The sequence below is a fragment of the Oryx dammah genome, unplaced genomic scaffold (genome assembly GCF_014754425.2).
Source record: "Oryx dammah isolate SB20612 unplaced genomic scaffold, SCBI_Odam_1.1 HiC_scaffold_6, whole genome shotgun sequence".
NCBI lineage: Eukaryota > Metazoa > Chordata > Mammalia > Artiodactyla > Bovidae > Oryx > Oryx dammah.
Window position 1 is genome coordinate 24,174,724 of NW_024070190.1, and position 19,206 is coordinate 24,193,929.

At 45.9% G+C, this 19,206-nt stretch overlaps 1 protein-coding gene across 1 annotated transcript in view; it reads right to left on the bottom strand.

Moving 5' to 3' along the window:
• Positions 1-19,206, bottom strand: part of SH2D4B (SH2 domain containing 4B) — a 76,965-nt gene that overhangs the window by 27,118 nt on the left and 30,641 nt on the right. The window contains exon 4 of the mRNA XM_040242584.1: positions 13,772-13,919. Within this exon, the coding sequence (XP_040098518.1) occupies positions 13,772-13,919 (148 nt within the window). The remainder of the gene's footprint in view (positions 1-13,771; positions 13,920-19,206) is intronic.

Below are 19,206 nucleotides of genomic sequence, written 5' to 3' on the forward strand. Positions count from 1 at the left end.
ACAGAGACTAAATCCAGCCTCCCAAAGTCCAGCCCTGGTTTTGCCATTGTCTTCCTCAGAAGCCTTAAGTGGCTCCCAGTATGTGCAGGACAAAAGGCAAATCCCTCGGCCCTTAAGGAATATCCCTTCCACCCACTTTCTTTCCCAGCCCAGTGGGCCTCTGAGCTTCTCCCCACCCTTTGTTCAAGCGCCACCAAGCTCCCCACCATTCTGCAAACTCCCCTCTGTGCAGCTGTGTCCACCAACTCAAACCAGCTGTGATGCACGGGCAGCCAGATCAGCTCAGAAATGCCAGGCAGCAGTACAGAGGGTACTCAGAGGTGACGACATGGCCGAGGCTGCAAGCAGGAAGCCAGCCCTGCCGCCCAGCCTCGATTATGGAGAGAGACTGATACGGAGTCAGGGTCAGTGGCAGCTCCAGGAGGGCTTCTTGGGTCTTTTTCTCTTCTTGTGTTTCTTTTTTTTTTTTGACACATAATTGATGTACATAAATAAGCTTAAAGTGTTCTATGTGCTGATGTTGAGATACTTAATATATTGCAAGATGATGATCACCCTAGCATCAGCTAACTCATTCATCAGTCACATAGTTACCTTTTCTTTTTTGTGGTGAGAACATTTAAGATCTAGTCTCTCGGCAACTTGAGCTTCCCTGGTGGCTCAGATGGTAAGGAACCTGCCTGCAATGCGGGAGACCTGGGGTGGATCCCTGGGTTGGGAAGATCCCCTGGAGAAGGGAATGGCGACCCACTCCAGTATTCTGGCCTGGAGAATTCCATGGACAGAAGAGCCTGGTGAGCTACAGTCCATGGGGTCCCAAAGAGTCAGACACCACCGAGTGACTCACTTTTTCACTTTCATTCTAGGCAACTTAGAAGTATATAACACATTATTGTTGACTAAGCTGTGCATTAGATCCCCAGAATTTATTCATCTTCTAATTTTGTACCCTTTGATCAACCTCTAACTCCTCCTCACCCCGCCACCCCTGCCCCCAGGCCCTGGAAACCATCATTTTACTCTTTGTTTCTATGGGTTTGACTTTTTTAGATTTCACATATAAGTGAAATTGTGTAGTATTTTCCTTTGTCTTTTTTTCACTTAGCATAATCCCTAAAGGTCCATGTTTGTGTGTGTGTGTGTGTGTGTGTGTGTGTGTGGTCTTCATTCATCCGTTGACATATGCTCATGTTGTTTCTGTAGCTTGGCTACTGTAAATGTTGCAGTAAACATGAGAGTACAGATATCGCTTTAATAGCCTGATTTTATTTCCTTTAGATATATACCCAGAAGGGAAACTGCTGGGTCATACGGTAGCTTTATTTTTAATTTTTTTGAGGAACCTCCATAGCGTTTGCCATAGTGGCTGCATCGATTTATACTCTCACCAACAGTGCCCAGGATCCCTTTTCTCCAACCTTCATCAACACTCTATGCCAGCTTTCTTTTGAAAGTCCCTGAATGCCTCCAGGCCTCAGTGTTTACCACTGTCAAAATAAAACGATGTGAGTGTCCGCCTCATTCAGTTATTATAAAGATTAAATGAAACATATAAAACACTATAATCGATGAAGTGCTTTGGAAAAGCAATGTCTTACTAAATCTGGCCTCTGACCTTGATCTTTTCTTCAAATTTCTCAAAGCCTGATTCTGGAGCCAAGCTGCCTGGGTTCAGATCTCAACTTCATTTACCAGCTGTGTAACAGTGGACAAGTTAGTTAATCACCCTGGGCCTCCATTTGGTCAAAAGTAAAACGGACATAATAATGGTCCCTACCTCATAAAGTTGTCATGAAGTTACTATGAAACTAATATAAATCACTTACAACTGTGCTGGGTACATTTTGAGCACCGTGGTGTTAGCTAACGCTTTTATTTTCATCGGAAGTGAAAAAGGTGAAAGTTTTCGGCGCTCAGTCGTGTCTTTGCGACTTTTGCCGTCCCATGGACTATAGCCTATCCGTCTCCTCGGTCCATGGAATTCTCCAGGCAAGAATACTGGAGTGGGTGGCGTTAGCACTGCAATACAGACATAAGCAGTTCTCAGTCAGTCCAGGAGGGGGCACCCTTGATGCTCAGTGGCATGGATTCTGGGTCTGTTTACAAGCAACTTGTGGGACCTTAGATCTCCAGCTAGGGCAGTGAAAGCGCTGAGTCCTAACCACTGCACCACCAGGGAACTCCCAGCTTACCCTAAAGCAAGCTTTGAAATCTTCAAAGTTTGCTTCTTTTCCTTCTCTGAATCTGGGATAGATTCAAAGTGTAATCATGTGAATCTGCCATGGAAACCCTCAGCCAGAACTCAAAGCTTTTTTCTTCTATCCCAGTAAAAACAACCACAAGTATCTTTGGCCCTGAGGCAGCAAGTATCAGACTGTCTTATACTCCAGAAGACCCCACTGCAGAGGTGGGGCCCCAACCAAGTCAACTTTGCTTTCTCCTACGGCTCGAGTTCCAGTCCAGGATGACTTCCCAGGGGCCTGTTAGTAGGCACAGCAAGGGCCTGCACTGCACGCAGAACAAAGGGGGATCATAGCCATTCCCACTTCTAAGGTGGCTTCCAAGGTCTCCTCTCTCCATCTGTTAAAGGGGAGAATGAACCTCGTCTCTCAGAAATAATGTAAAGACAGCTGAACAACAGGAAAACACTGAAGACCAGAAGAAAAGCTGAATTTATAGACTGAAAAATGGACCAACCACAAAGAGATACCTCTTCACACTTATCTGTATAGCTATTGTTTTAAATTAAAAGAAATATGATAATAAGTGCTGGCAAGGATATGGAGAAATTGGAGCCCTTATGCAATGTTGGTGGGACTGTGAAATGGTGCAGCTGCTGTGGAAAATAGTGCAGCAATTCCATAAAAAACTAAGCGCACAATCACATATGGTCCAGCAACGCCAATTCTAGGTGTATACGCAAAAGAACTGAAAGCAGGAATTCAAACAAATATTTGTACGCCCATGCTTACTCCTTGGAAGAAAAGTTATGACCAACCTAGATAGTATATTCAAAAGCAGAGACATTACTTTGCCGACTAAGGTCCGTCTAGTCAAGACTATGGTTTTTCCAGTGGTCATGTATGGATGTGAGAGTTGGACTGTGAAGAAGGCTGAGCCCTGAAGAATTGATGCTTTTGAACTGTGGTGTTGGAGAAGACTCTTGAGGGTCCCTTGGACTGCAAGGAGATCCAACCAGTCCATTCTGAAGGAGATCAGCCCTGGGATTTCTTTGGAAGGAATGATGCTAAAGCTGAAACTCCAGTACTTTGGCCACCTCATGTGTTGAGTTGACTCATTGGAAAAGACTCTGATGCTGGGAGGGATTGGGGGCAGGAGGAGAAGGGGACGACCGAGGATGAGATGGCTGGATGGCTTCACTGACTCGATGGACGTGAGTCTGAGTGAACTCCTGGAGTTGGTGATGGACAGGGAGGCCTGGCGTGCTGCGATTCATGGGGTCGCAAAGAGTCGGACATGACTGAGCAACTGAACTGAACTGAACTGGACTGTTCATAACAGCATGATTCACAATAGCCAAAACATGGAAATAACACAAATGTCCATCAGCGGATAAGCAGATAAACAAAACACAGTATATACATAAGAGGAATATTATTCAGTCTTAAAAAGGGAGGAAATTCTGACACAGACTACAACATGGTTGAAACTTAAAGATGTTAATGCTAAGTGAATAAGCCAGACACAAAAGGAAAAGCGTTGTATGATTTTGCTTATACTCCACGTATTGCACTTAGAGTAGCTAAATTCACAGAGTAGAAAGTGGTGGCCACCAGGGGCTAGAGGCAGGGTGAAATGGGTTATTGTTTCATGGGCCTGAGTTTCAATGTGGGAAGAAAGCAAATTTCTGGAGGTGGGCAGTGGTGATGGTGGCAAAGCACCAAGAGTGTGCTCAGTGTCACTGAACTGTACACTTACAAGCAGTTAAAATGGTCAGTCTGAAGCTGTGTCAGTTCAGTTCAGTCGCTCAGTCGTGTCTGACTCTTTCCAACCCCATGGACTTCAGCACGCCAGGCCTCCCTGTCCTTCATCAACTCCCAGAGCCTTTTGTCAAACTCACATCCATCGCATGGGTAATGCCATCCAACCATTTCATCCTCTGCCATCCCCTTCTTCTCCTGCCTTCAATTTTTCCTAGCATCAGAGTCTTTTCCAGTGAATCGGTTCTTCGCATCAGGTGGCCAAAGTATTGGAGTTTCAGCTTCAGCATCAGTCCTTCCAATGAATAATCAGGACTGATTTCCTTTAGGATTGACAGGTTGGATCTCCTTGCAGTCCAAGGGACTCTCAAGAGTCTTTTCCAACACCACAATTCAAAACCACAATGCCTTTGCTGGAGTTTTTTTACCCTTTTTTTGGCCACGCCATGTGGCCTGTAGGATGCAGGATCTTAGTTCCCCAGCAGGGGTCAAACCCGTGCCCCCTCCATCAGGAGCTCGGAGTCTTACCCACTGGACCACCAGGGAAGGCCCCTACCACAATATAAAATTTTTTTTAAAAAGCCATTCTGTAACATTCTGGCTTGGAGAGCACTGGGCTTAGAATGAAGAGGCCAGAGCACAGCAGGTGTTGCCATTAGCTAGAAATGTACCCAGCTGTGTGTGCCCCCAGCCATCCCTCAGTTCTCTCACCTGCAGATCAAGGGGAAAGGCCCCTTCCAGCTTTGCCCTCCTATCACAAGGATGCACCCACACCTGCCCGGCCTGGGGCCACCTCCCAGAACCAAGACACCACTTTCCAGGACTGCCGGCCTGCAACCCTCATGCTCAAAAGGCACCAAGACCCCCAGTCTTAGGAGTCCAGCCTCACTCTTGTTGGACCTGGGAGTTTCAGCTGCCCCAGGCCGGGATGGGAGCTGAGCATTCTGCTTGGCTCTGCTCCTGACTCTCTGTCTAGCCCATGACAAGTTTTCACCTCCCTAGGTCTTAGTTTTCCCTCCGTGGAAAATAGAAACTACCCCCTCTTTCAGGCCGTGTGTGTGTTTACTAAATCATTTAGTCGTGTCCGACTCTTTGCAACCCCATGGACTGTAGCCCGCCAGGCTCCACTGTCCATGGGGTTCTCCAGACAGGAATGCTGGAGTGGGTTGCCATGACCTTCTCCAGGGGATCTTCCCAACCCAGGGTTCGAACTGCCAGGCTGCTCTGGAATCACGTCCAAGCCTCTGCTCAAGACTCCTGCTCAGTTCTCCCACGCTGAAGAGAAATGGCAGGAGCTGGGTTTCCTCTTGGCAGCATATCTGTGAGCAGTTACACAGCTCCAGAAACGTGGCCGGGCTAGTCACTGCAAGAGGCAGGATTTTTAACACTTTAAGCAACACATTCGGGCACAAAAAACAGATTTATTTAGCACACGTGTATAGTGCCTCCCTTGTGCCAGCTCAACGTTGCGCAGGCAGAGCTGTGCGTTGCACAACTCCAGGGGGCACAGTCACCCGTGATCGCCATCAGTATGTACAGATGTTGTGACAGTTTCCTGGTAGATGGCAGTGCAGCAACTTGAAAAGCGGGCACCTTTTCCTAATTTTTCACGAGGTCACCCTATCGGCTGGCAGCCTGGCTGCTGCTAGGGGATGTAAAAACAGCAATGAGCAAGACACAGTCCCCATCCTCGGAGAGTTCACTGCCTTGAAGGGGAAATACAACAGCTAATGGTGCATGGAGCTGTGCGGTATGGACAGGGTGCTGGTGAGCCAGGAAGAGGGGGTACCTTATCCAGGCAGAGAAATCCGCTGGAGGACATCTAAGTTGATGCCCGGTGGACTCAAGGGATTCAAACAAGAGAGGCCAAGGAGGGGCTGTTCTAGCAGAGGGAGCTCAGGGGCAGAGGCCCGGAGGCAAAAGGGAGTTGGAACATTTCTCACAGAACGGCTGGAAGAAAGCCCTTGAAGGGAGAGGGCAAGAGGTAAAACTGCAGAAACAGAAAAGGCCATTTAGGAAACCCGCAAAACACTGGCTAATCAATTTCAGTACTTTACCAAAGAGTGATGAAAGCTACTGAAAGGCCTTAAGCAAGAAAGCAAGATGCTGTTGGAACTTTTCAAAGATTGACTTAGCTACATTGTTGGGAATGAACTTGACAGGAACAAGAATGAACATTTGCAAAACAGAAAGCTAGACAAAGAGAAGTAGGGTCAAAGTTAAGACATGGTCAGGATGAGGAGGAGAAGGGGTGTAAATTCCAAGAATATTGAGGAGGTTGAATCTTTATAACTTGGTAGGTTTGGGGATTAGTAGTGAGCAGAAAAGAGACCAGGATGACAGCCAAGTTTCCACCCTTGACAGCCAGGTGATGAAGCAGGTGGGGAAGAGGAGCATTGGGTTTTGAACGAGTGGAGGTAGAGGTGCCTACGGGATTCAGGGGGGAAGGTTCAGGGAGCATGAAGTCTTAGAAGATCACCAGTTGCCACTCATCATGAAACCTATTTCTAGAGCACTTAACTACCGTTCTCCCTACTTCTGCCCAGACAGAAAAGACTCAGTGCTGAATAGAATTCAGATGAGCCAGTTAGAGCCTGCAGAGAAACCAAATGCTTCAAAGCATTATCAATTTGTACTAACCCCTTGGGTAAATAGCATAATGTCTCTGAAAATTAGTGAATAATCCTATATACAGGAAAAGGCACCAATAAATATTCAGGTTGTATATGTATGTAGATGTGTTTAAATTCGGCTCCATCTTCTGCTTCATGGGAACCTTAGGCAACTTGAATTACGTTGTCTCTACTTTATTTCCTCATTTGTAAAATGAGGGCCTCACAGGGTTGCTTTGAGACATCAATGAGAGTGTACATAGATGGGGCTTGGACAGTTCCTGGCACACGGCAAGAGTTCATTAAATATTATTGTGTTTCCTGTGACACAATAATATTTGTGTCACAAATAGGGGGACTGGAATACAAATTTTAGAAAGGGTCCAGTCTCGTTAAGGCACAGAGGGGTGGAGGTGGGGAAGTGGTGTAAGATGGGGGGCTGCATAGAGTCAGGAGCCCTTGTCAAGGAAACGGGGAAAATGAAGCTTTGTGAGAAGGAGACGTTTCCTGACCCAAAGAAAGAGAAACATGTGGTCCAGATGTTGGAGGATATACATTCAGGCCTCTGGTAGCCTGGGGAACAGCCATCACCTGGGGAGGAATGGGTTTGTCACCAAGGCAATGAACCCTGATGAGCCTCAGGGAAATCCAGTGAGGTCCACCCACAGCTAAACAAGACCTCTCTGTCTAGGGCTCTCTCTACCTGGACTCAGAGGCTTCTGAGGACAGCTGTCAACCATCCTTGTTTGGCTTACAATCCTGATGGCTGCCAACAGTGACCCTGTCTGGCCACCAGGGGCAACATCAGGGGTTCCTTAAGACTAGCGTGTTCCCCAGGGATTTTTGAGCAATCAAGAGGAGAGAGAACCCTAGGCAGGACGTGAATCGGGCATGTGAGGGGCTCGGGCTGACATTATTCTGAGCTGTAAAACCAAAAATATATGCACCTGGAGTTTGGGGAGCAGTTGCCCAAGGAGCAACTCCACAGATTCCCATTCCATCAGTGGAGAGAAACAAAACTTCTGTGTTACTCTTCAGCTGTCCTTCAAACCCCAAATTCTCTGCCCCATCCCATCTCCAGACCATATCCCCTTCCCACAAGCCCCCGAGTTCTACCTGGGTCAAGTACACAGCAGTTTAGAATCACAAACTTTCTCTGGCTGCAGCGGAGCTTAGTTGTGGCACGTGGGGTTATTGATCTTCGTTGTAATATGCAGGATCTTTAGTTGTGGCAATGCAAATTCTAAGCTGCAGCCTGTGGGATCGAGTTCCCCCCTGCACTGGAAGCTTAAAGTCTTAGCCACTGAATCACTGGAGAGTCCGTTAGAATCACTGTGTTTAAACCCAGACTCCAGAGCACACTCCCTTCTATGAGGGAAGAGAACAGAACCAAGACAATTGGGCTCAGTAGACCTGAGAACACATTTTCTCAGTCAGCTCTGACCACAACCCCACAAAGGCTTGACACGAGGAAGTAGATTGTGGGTTCGGGGCCACAACTGGGATCATTAAAGCTCAAAGAGGAAGGGGAGGGGTTAACTGTAACACTGTCCCAATTTTTACAAGCGATACCATTAGCCAAGTCAGACTGGCTCATCTCAAAATCTCTGGGTGACTAGATGTTACCTAATTCACAGTCCTACAAATTCCTGCTGAGAAATTATTAAGCGAATTTCTGCCTGATATATTCAGAGCTTCTTAGAAGTCAGAGCCTGCTCTGCTGTTTGAACTGAATAACTAACTCTGTATTCAAGTGATACTAAAGGGAACAATTCCCTCTTTTTTTCCTAACTTGGAGAATTTAATTTAGGTGTTTTATCAAAAACTGCTGCTCCCAGTAGATTAATGGCCCACTATAGCTTTCATATTAAGTTAATTGAGTGCAGAATGGCTTTGCTGGATTTGAATGACAGCTTCAGAGTTAAGCTCATCATTCTTTAAGAAAGCATAAAATGAGGGAACCAAAATCATGGGCCTGAATTATCACATCTTTTCTCTGTTTAGGGTAGGTTTTTCCATTTTCTGGTGCCACACAGCCCATCAATTAGCAAAGAGACAGCACTTGCACCAAATGATTTCCATCCTCTATCCCCAGCTAAACACTAGCCCAGCCCATAACTTTCCATCTCAGGGTGTAGGTACAAAAAAAGGAAGGCCCCTTGAGTGACAGCCCGTCACAGCTTAGAGAGCACCTGGGTTCCTCTCTCTCATTTAACCCTCCCAACAAGCCTCAACTCTCCAGGATCACCCTCCCTTTTACAAATGAAGAGACTGAGCACAGAGCAGAATGAGAACTTGCTTGAGGTCATGCACTAGGAAGCAGGAGAGCTAGGACAGGGCTCCCAGCCCGGTGCTCCTTCCCCGGAACACAGCCAGCTCGTGTGACTTCACTCTGTGATTGTTCACTTTTTTCTTTTTCACTATAAACTTTTGTCCTGCCTTCTTTTTCCACCTATCTCTCCATCCATTCCAAATTTATATGAACAAATTCTTCTTAGGTCTTGCCTAAGGCTTTCCCTTTTTAGTCTTATTTCCATCATTACCCAACATGAAGCCCAGGCTGCAGCCACGTCAAAACATGTGCTGGCCTCCCTGGTGGTCCAGTGGTTAAGAGTCCATCTGCCGATGCAGGAAACACAGGTTTGATCTCTGGTCCGGGAGGATTCCATGGGCCACAGAGCAACTAAGCCCCGGCGCCAGTTACCCAGCCTTCACTCTAGATCCTGCAGGCCACAGCTACTGAGCCCGTGGGCTGCAGCTATCGAAACCCGTGAGTCCAGAGCCCCTGCTCCACAAGAAAAGCCATCGCAGGAAGCCTGAGCACCACAACCAAGAGCAGCCCCCTCTCGCCACAACTAGAGGAAGCCCGCGCGCAGCCACGAGGCCCAGTGCAGCCATAAATAAGTTTTTTCAAAACCATGTGCCGTGTTCCACGCACACAAGGACCTCACTTTTGCTCAGTGCTGTTCCCTCTGCTGGGACGCCCTTCTCCACCTTCACCTTTCCTGCTCAACTTTCCCAAACCAAATGCCATTTCCTCCATGGGGCCTTTCCAAATGTTCAAATATTTTGTAGCAAAATATTACAGGATTCTTGTGCACATATGTGTATCAAGGATAGTGGCTTGTAACTCTCTTTGCTTATACTGTCTCTGTCTGGCTTTGGTATGAGGATGATGCGGGCCTCTTAAAATGAGTTTGGAAGTATTCCCTCCTCTTCAATGTTTCGGAATATTTTGAGAAGGATTTGTGTTAATTCTTTTTTTAGATGTTCAGTAGAATCCATCAGTGAAGCCATCGAGTCTTGGACTCTTCTATGTTGGCAGATTTTTTTTATTACTGATTCAGCATTCTTATTAGTAATTGGTCTGTTCAGATTTTCTATTTCTTCATGATTCTGTCTTTGTAGGTTGTACGTTTTTGAAAGTGATTCATTTCTTCTAGGTTATCTCATTTGTTGGACTATAATTGCTCATTGTAGCTTCTTACAATCCTCAGTATTTTCACGTCAAGTGTTAGCTAGATGCAAATCAAAATCACAATAAGATAGCATTTCATTAGGATGCACATTAAGCAAAACACCAAAAACAAGTGCTAACAAGAATGTGAAGACACTGGCACCCTTACACATTGCTTGTAGAAATGTAAAATGGTATGGTCAGTTTGGAAAACAGTATGGCAGTTTCTCAAAGTGTTCAGCATAGAGTTATCATAAGACTCAGAAATTCCACTCCTGGATACATAGCCAAGAGAATTAAAAATACATATTCACAAAAACACAAATGCTCAGAGCAACATTATCTGTAATAGCCAAAAAATAGAAACAACCCAAGTGGCCATCAGCTGATAAACAGATAAACAAAAGTGTGGTATAAGCACACATTAGAATTTTATCGTCATAAAAAAGAATGAATGACTGACGCACGCTACAATACGGAAGGACCAAGATGCACTAAATAAAAGAATTCAGACACAAAAGACCACGTAAGATATGACTCTATTTATATGAACTGCCCATAACAGGCAAATCCATGGAGACAGAAATTAGATTATTTCCAGGGGTTTAGTGGGAGGGGGTGAGTCTCTTTCTCTGGGGATGAAAATGTTCTAGAACTGGAGAGTGGTAATGGTGAGACGACTTTGTGAGCATACTAGAAACCACTGAACTGCACACTTTGAAAGGATGAATTTTATGGGGTTGGTTTAGTCCCTAAGTTGTGTCCGACTCTTGTGACCCCATGGACTGTAGCCCGCCAGGCTCCTCTGTCCATGGGGATTTTCCAGGCAAGAATACTGGAGTGGACTGCCATTTCCTTCTCCAGGGGATCTTTCCGACCCAGGAACTGAACCCAGGTCTCTTGCATTGCGGCATGTGAATTGCATCTCAGTTTTTTTTTTTTAGTCTGTCTAATGAATGGGGCAGGTGGCTGTGAAACGCTGAAGAACAGAATACTGGCCAGCGGAAGGCACCGCATGTCTCTGCTCTCCCTGCTACGGCCCTAGTCATCTCCAAAGTCAATCATGCCACAGTCTCCTCCTCTCTCACCCCCAAAACCAGCCAGAACTATGTCACTCGACTTTAGAAGTTTCCTCTGTCCACTCATACAAGTCATGCCTTTTTATTTCCTGTATGTTTTGAAGTTTTGACATCTGGGACCTTGCTGGTCCTTCAAATACTGCCCCTCCAAGATCTAGCCATTTCCTAAAGCTAGCAAAGGACCCAGATGCAAGTGTACCTTTCAAATGCAAACCAACCAATGCAAAGCCCATACCCCAACCACCTCGTTTATCTGGTTCTTATACTCCTCAATCTGTCCATCTGCCCTAATCACCCCAGTGCTGGGTATAGAGAACTAGAGACAGCTCCTATACCCCAGAGCCTGCTGAAATTATTCAAACTAAGTCGGTTTACCTTGTCCTGTCTTACCTTTGAGGCTTCCCAGGTGGCGCTAGTGGTAAAGAACCCGCCTGCCAATGCAGGAGACTTAAGAGACACTGGTTCAATCCCTGGGTTAGGAAGATCCCCTGGAGAGAACACAGCAACCACTCAAGTATTCTTGCCTGGAGACTCCCATGGACAGAGGAGCCCGGTAGGCTATAGTCCATAGGGTCACAAACAGTCGAAGACGACTGAAGCAACTGAGCTCGCATACACGCATGCCTTACCTTTCCCAATGACACCATAGTGAAGGCTCTTGCCCACTTTTTCTACTTGTTTCCTCTGCCTTTTGACTCACCCTGGTGCTTCTTGTGTGGCCCTGCATGGCATGCCATGCTCTCCATTTCTAGGAATCTGTGAGCACAAACGTCTTGCAACAGTCATTTCCACATCAGCATGCCTATCCATACCTGGTTAAAGCAAGTCTCAAGTACATATTCAAACACCACCTTCAAGCTTAGTTCCACGTCCTCTTTCCCACCTAACTTCTTACCACGCCCGACACTCTCCAAGACTAAGAGCCACCCATGGCACCCACTCCAGTACTCTTGCCTGGAAAATCCCATGGACTGAGGAGCCTGGAAGGCTGCAGTCCATGGGGTCTCTGAGGGTCGGACACGACTGAGCGGCTTCACTTTCACTTTTCACTTTCATACGTTGGAGAAGGAAATGGCAACCCACTCCAGTGTTCTTGCCTTGAGAATCCCAGGGACGGGGGAGTCTGGTGGGCTGCCGTCTATGGGGTCGCACAGAGTCGGACACGACTGAAGTGACTTAGCAGTAGTAGTATACATCTCTAATGGCTCAGATGGTAAAGAACCTGCCTGCAATGCAGGAAACCTTGGCTTGATCCCTGGGTCAGGAAGGTCCCCTGGAGGAGGGAATGTCAACCCACTCCAGTATTCTTGCCTGGAGAATTCCATGGATAGAAGAGCCTGTCGGGCTACAGTCCATAGGGTCACAAAGAGTCAGATATGACCAGGTGATTTTCACTTTTTCACATACATCTTTAACTTCCTAAGTACACCACATCCCTTTATCATATTCTGGGCCCTCCATCCTGACCACCTTCTCCAGCCTCTTCGTTTGATATCCCCATGCTCCCAGCAGCCTCACTTTATACCTTATCATCTGGAATGCCACCAGAATAGCCACCATGCGCTCCAACAGCACGTGTACCTTTTCCCTCAAAGCCCTTAGCCTGTGTGCTCAGCTCCTGCCTGGCTGGCGAGTTCCCCCAAGATACAGACCACGATCCCTCATCTCGATCTCCAGGGCTTAGCACACAGCCAGAAAATTATTGGTAACTCAGCAAATGTAGGGTTTTACTCTTTAGTATAAGAAATCTCCCCAACAGGCAAGTAAGTTCCTTGAGGATGGAGCTCTTACCTTCTGGGTCCTTAGCAGGACCATATACATGGTTGACACAGGTTAAAGGCTTCTGGGCTAAGCAGATGAATTGGAATGATGACTGAGCAAGTAGACAGGTGGGAGGAAAGTGGCTGAGAAAGCAGGACAGCCTCCCAGTCCCCAATGAGAGAGCTTAGGACCTTCCTGGTGTTCCAGGGGCTAAGACTTTGAGCTCCCAATGCAGTAGGCCTGAGTCAGGGAACTAGATTCCATATGCCACAACTAAGAGTCTGCATGCTGAAAGGAAGATCCAGTGACCTAATTAATCACTGCAGATGGTGACTGCAACCATGAAATTAAAAGATGCTTACTCCTTGGAAGGGAAGTTATGACCAACCTAGATAGCATATTCAAAAGCAGAGACATTACTTTGCCAACAAAAAGTCAAATCTATGGTTTTTCCAGTGGTCATGTATGGATGTGACAGTTAGACTATAAAGAAAGCTGAGCACCGAAGAATTGATGCTTTTGAACTGTGGTGTTGGAGAAGACTCTTGAGAGTCTCTTGGACTGCAAGGAGATCCAACCAGTCCATCCTAAAGGAGATCAGTCCTGAGTGTTCACTGCAAGGACTGATGCTGAAGCTGAAACTCCAGTACTTTGGCCACCTGTGTGAAGAACTGACTCATTTAAAAAGACCCTGATGCTGGGAAAGATTGAGGGCAGAAGGAGAAGGGGACGACAGAGGATGAGATTGCTGGATGGCATCACCAACTCAATGGACATGCGTTTGGGTGAACTCCGGGAGTTGGTGATAGACAAGGGAGGCCAGGCGTGCTGCGGTCCATGGAGTCGCAGAGTCGGACCTGACTGAGCGACTGAACTGGACTGAACTGAACCAGTTTTTTAAAAAACTCAAGTGCTACTCACACTGCTCTTCCCACTCACGTTCCTCCTTCTCGCTGGGGTGGCTTTGCAGCTGGGCCTGCTTCAGGGTCCAGTAGAGCTCCTTCGCCCTCTGCTCTTCCTGGAGGCGAATCTGCTCTTCTCCTCGCTTCCTCTCCTCTTCCTCTTTCCTCTAAGACACATCATGGAGACAGAATGACAATAGGTGATAGTAACAGGTAACAGGCGGGGCAGGGCTGAGCTGTCACGTGGAAAGGTGGCCAGAGGAGGCCACTCCAGACTCTGTCTCTACACACATGAAGTGGTAACAGTTCTATCTAATCAGGCCATGGTAAAGATCAAATGACTTGAAATATGTGAACCAAATATGTGAAGCTTTCTGCAATAATAAGAGAACTCTGGGCCACCCTTGGTCACACCTTCATTCTGGGGGAAGAGGGAAGTGGGCATGAGGAGGGGAGCCTGGTCTTCTTGGCAAGTCAAGCAGGATATGATTATTCTTGTTGCTGTTCAGTCACCCAGTCGTGTCTAATCCTTTGCAAACCCATGGCCTGCAGCACACGTGGCCTCCCTGCCCCTCACCGTCTCCCGGAGTCTGCCCAAGTTCATGTTCATTGCATCAGTCACGCCAGCCAGCCATCTCATCCTCTGATACCCTCTTCTCCTTCTGCCCTCAATCTCTCCCAGCATCAGGGACTTTTCCAGTGAGTCGTCTGTTCACATCAACCACCTGCTCGTGGCAAAGGGGCTTACATAACTCAGTGAAGTCATGCCCTGCAGGGCCACCTAAGAGGAACAGGTCATAGCAGAGAGTTCTGACAAAACTTAATCCATTAGAAGAGGGAACGGCAAACCAGCCCAGTATACTTGCTGTGAGGACCTCATGAATTGTATAAAAGGCCCAGAAGATATGACACCAATAGATGAGTCCTTCAGGTCTGAAGGTGTCCACTATGCTACTGGGGAAGAGTGGAGGATATGATTATATCTTAACCTTATTTCCAAAGAAGATATTTCAAAGAGAAAACAGTTTAGGGGGCCCCAGATCTCCAAATATTGTCCTGCTTTCAAGCTCCAAAAAGGCTGTGTGTATTTTCCTTTACTTTTGTTTAATCAATGCAACATGAACACACATGTCAATCATGCCAGAAGGCTTGTTATAAAAAAAAATAATTAATTCTCTAAACCACTTTACCCAACCTACCCCACCCTCATCTAGTGCCTAGAGGTCACCATTCTCAATTATTTTAGCTTTCCTTTATGTGGTTATATCCATGTCTGAATAATGCTGCTTGTTGATTTATTGATTCTAGACATTAACTACTACTTCTTTTTTTCGGTACATGAATATTTAGCACTTATATTTCCCACACTGGTGTAAACCCATATTTTTCTTCTCATCACCCTCACAATAGATTTACATCACCATTCATAATTATATCAAAGATTGGTACATAACTAAATATTGTTCACAGGACTTCCCTGGTGGTCCAGCGGTTAAGAATCTGCCTGCCAATACGGGGGACACAGGTTCGATCTCTGGTCCAGGAGGATCCCACATGCCCCAGCACAACTGTGCTCACATACCACAGCTACTGCGCCCAAGCTTTAAAGCCTGGGCTCTGCAACAAGAGAAGCCACCGCAATGAGAAGCCTGCACACCAGGACAAAGAGTAGCCCCTACTCACTGCAACTAGAGAAAACCCAGGCACAGCTATGAAGACCCAGTGCAACCATAAATAAATGAATTTTTTTTAATAAATAGAGTTCACTGTAAAGCCATCAGGGGCTCCCCTGGTGGTAAAGAACTGCCCGCCAATGCAGGAGGTGCACATTGGATCCCTGAGTTGGGAAGATCCCCTGGAGGAGGAAATGGCAACCCCCTCCAGTATTCTTGCTTGGGAAAATCCTATGGACAGAGTAGCCTGGTGGGCTACAGTCCAGAGGGTCACGAAAGAGTCAGACACAATTTAGCAACTAAACAACAGATCTATTTACATAGATTTATATACATATTTTGTATCATATGTATATTATTTATATATCCATATAGAGTCATGTCTGAAAATATCTATGTTACCTTCGCATGTAACTGCTAGTCTAGTTAAGCATAGAATTTGATTAAAATCATTTTCCTGCAGAACCTGGAGGACTTCACTTCCTTATCTTCTAGCATACAGTACTGCCACTCGGATTCTCATTTTTCTGCATAAGGCACTATTTTCCTCTTTATCTCTGAATTCTGAAACTTTTTAACAGATGTGCCTTGGTGTGGAGTTTCTTTTATTAGTTACTAGGCACTCAGGGTGCTTTTGACTGGAGTTTCAGGTCTTTCTAGTCTACTACATCTCTGCTTAGGATTTTTCTGATAATTTCTCTCCTCTGATTTTGCTTTTATTCTTCTTAGAACTCCTATGTGTCAACTGCTGGAATTCTTGATTTGACCCTCTAAGTGCCTTATCCTTTCTCTCTTATTTCCTGCCTCTTGCCTTTTTGTTCTACTTCCTGGTTGATTTCACTGACTTTATCCCCAAAACCTTCCACTGAATGTTTTCTTTCAGCTAGTACATTTATAATTCCCAAGCCCTCTTTTATTCTTTGCTTCTTCCTTTTTGCTTTGTGGCATTCTGTACTTGTTTCATAAATGCCAAAACTCATCTCTGAGGATTTTAGAGATTTTTCTCCCTCACGTTCTGATGCAGGTCTGTTTCTTCTGTTTGTTTTGTTTTGTTCTTTTCTTGTAAAGTTTGTTTTATTTGGTACCTATCATTTGTGTCAGAGGTTTTCTTCTGATGTCTGATGTTCCCTGACTGCTCACAATTCAAAGAGGAAAGTAAGTGTGTTTCTGAGGGACTTCCCTGGTGGTCCAGTGGTTAAGAATCCTCCTTGCAAAACTAGAATTGAAAAAGACACATGCACCCCAATGTTCATTGCAGCACTGTTTATAATAGCCAGGACATGGAAGCAACCTAGATGTCCATCAGCAGATGAAAGGATAAGAAAGCCGTGGTACATATACACAATGGAGTATTTCTCAGCCATTAAAAAGAATACATTTGAATCAGTTCTAATGAGGTGGATGAAACTGGAGCCTATTATACAGAGTGAAGTAAGCCAGAAAGAAAAACACCAATACAGTATACTAATGCATATATATGGAATTTAGAAAGATGGTAATGATAACCCTGTATGCAAGACAGCAAAAGAGACACAGATGTATAGAACAGTCTTTTGGACTCTGTGGGAGAGAGAGAGGGTGGGATGATATGGAAGAATGGCATTGAAACATGTATAATATCATATAAGAAATGAATCGCCAATCCAGGTTCAATTCATGATACTGGATGCTTGGGGCTGGTGCACTGGGATGACCCAGAGGGATGGTATGGGGAGGGAGGTGGGAGAGGGGTTCAGGATGGGGAACACATGTACACCCGTGGCGGATTCATGTTGATGTATGGCAAAACCAATACAGTATTGTAAAGGAATTATCCTCCAATTAAAATAAATAAATTTAAATTTTAAAAAAAAGAATCCTCCTTGCAATCCAGGGGACACATGTTTGATTCCTGGTTGGGGAACAAAGATCCCACATGCCTTGCAGCAACTAAGCCCACACACCACAACTACTGAGCCTGCACAGCATCACGTGTCATAACTAAAGACCCAAGAGACTCAGAGTGTGTAGTCGGGGTTTCCTTGGGTTTCACCCTGGGAAGATTGGATGAGGGATAGCCATGCCACTGAGAACCCTCAGCTGGAAATACCTGGAGGTTCTTTCTCTGAAATTATTTGACATCTTCTGTGTCCACCCAGGTGGTGCCTGGCCACCAACATCCCAGGAGCCTGAGAAGGAGGCAGGCTACAGGTAGGTCAGCCCTTAGACTCAAGCAAGCAGGACCCCTAACCTGAGCCCCATGATTCATGAGAAACCAATGCTTTGAGGTACCTTTTTGCAAATTGTCCCTGCAAGTTTCCCAGAAATAGTACCCCAGGACAGGCAGGGGCAGCAGTAGGTTCAGGTAAGATGCCCCAAACCCAGACCAGGTTCCATTCAGCCCTTCAGAGTACTCTCTGACCCTTTCTTCCATGCAAAGGTTAACCAAGTGCCCTATGGAGCTCCAGGGTTCGTAACTATGGAGTCATTCGCAGGTCCAGTGGCCAAGCCCTGGTTCCAGAAGGGTAGCCCAGCAAGCAGATGAATGTTCCTGGCCAACAGAATATTTATATCATAGGATCGCCTGAGATTGGGCCACCAGAATAGAGTTAATAGGCTGAGTTTATGTAGTTCAAATTATCAACTTGCTATAGACAAAAACACCATCAAAAACAAAAAAGCTGTTACCAGTTCTGTACACCCTACAGGGAGCCCTGCCAGTAGGTTCCACGGTTCAGAGTTCAAACCTGTGCTTGTTGCCCCTGATTCCGACCTGCCCCCACCTGTTCTCGCCACTCGGCCTGATACACTGAGCTCCACGGGTGTCCTTTCAGGCCCTGGGCAGAGGGAGGGATGAAGTAGCCTGAAGAAACAGGTGAAAGCAGGGAACTGAGGGCCCAGCCGCTCCACGCAGGAGTGCGCCACCAGCCCCTCATCCTCAGAGCCATGCTTCACTGAACCCGCTGTCCCCAAGTCTCGAGCCTGTGGGGTCTCTCGGCTGAGCGGATTGAGGACCACCAGCCCCTTCCTGCAGGTGCCTGGCTAACCTCCCAGCACTCTCCCTCTGTCTTCCAGAAACCAATTTTCTGTGGGCATTATTTTCATCTGCTCTCCCCTCCTCTCATTTTCTGTTTTTTGCGGCTTATAATTTTTTCAGTCCACTGATAGTTTAATGGATCAAGAAGAAAAAACAAAGAAGACGGGAACTGAGTTTTGAGCCCCTCGGTTAAAAAAAAAAAAACAAGGATTTTGTCACTTCTGAAATGACACAGATTGAGAATTTTTCTCCAATTCAACAATCATGTTTTTAAATTCTAAAAAAAGACAAATTCCTAATGACCCACTCTGTAGGAGTTAGCAATTAAGGGATAAAGATATTAAGTGGCTTCTCCAGTCATTCACCAAATCCTTACTGAGCACCTAGGAGACTCTGCCTCCTCCAGGCACTGGGGACATAGCCGTGAAAAAGGCACTTAGCCCCACTCTCTCAGAGCTTGCCTTCCAATTACAGAAAAACACTCATCCGGTAAAATAAAAAATATATCAGAATATCAGAAGTATTGTATTATATATCATACTATATAATATATCATATTACATATAATATTTATATAACATACTATACAATATACCATATTATATAATAAAGTATACAGAGAATTAAAACAGGGAAAGTGATAGAGTCTAGGCAGCTACTTTAGACAGAGTGACCAGAATTGTCTCAGAAGGGGCTGCTCTGAGACCTAAATTATAAGAAGGCTGATGAGTGAATTTCAGGGAGAAGAAACTTCTAGAGAGAGGG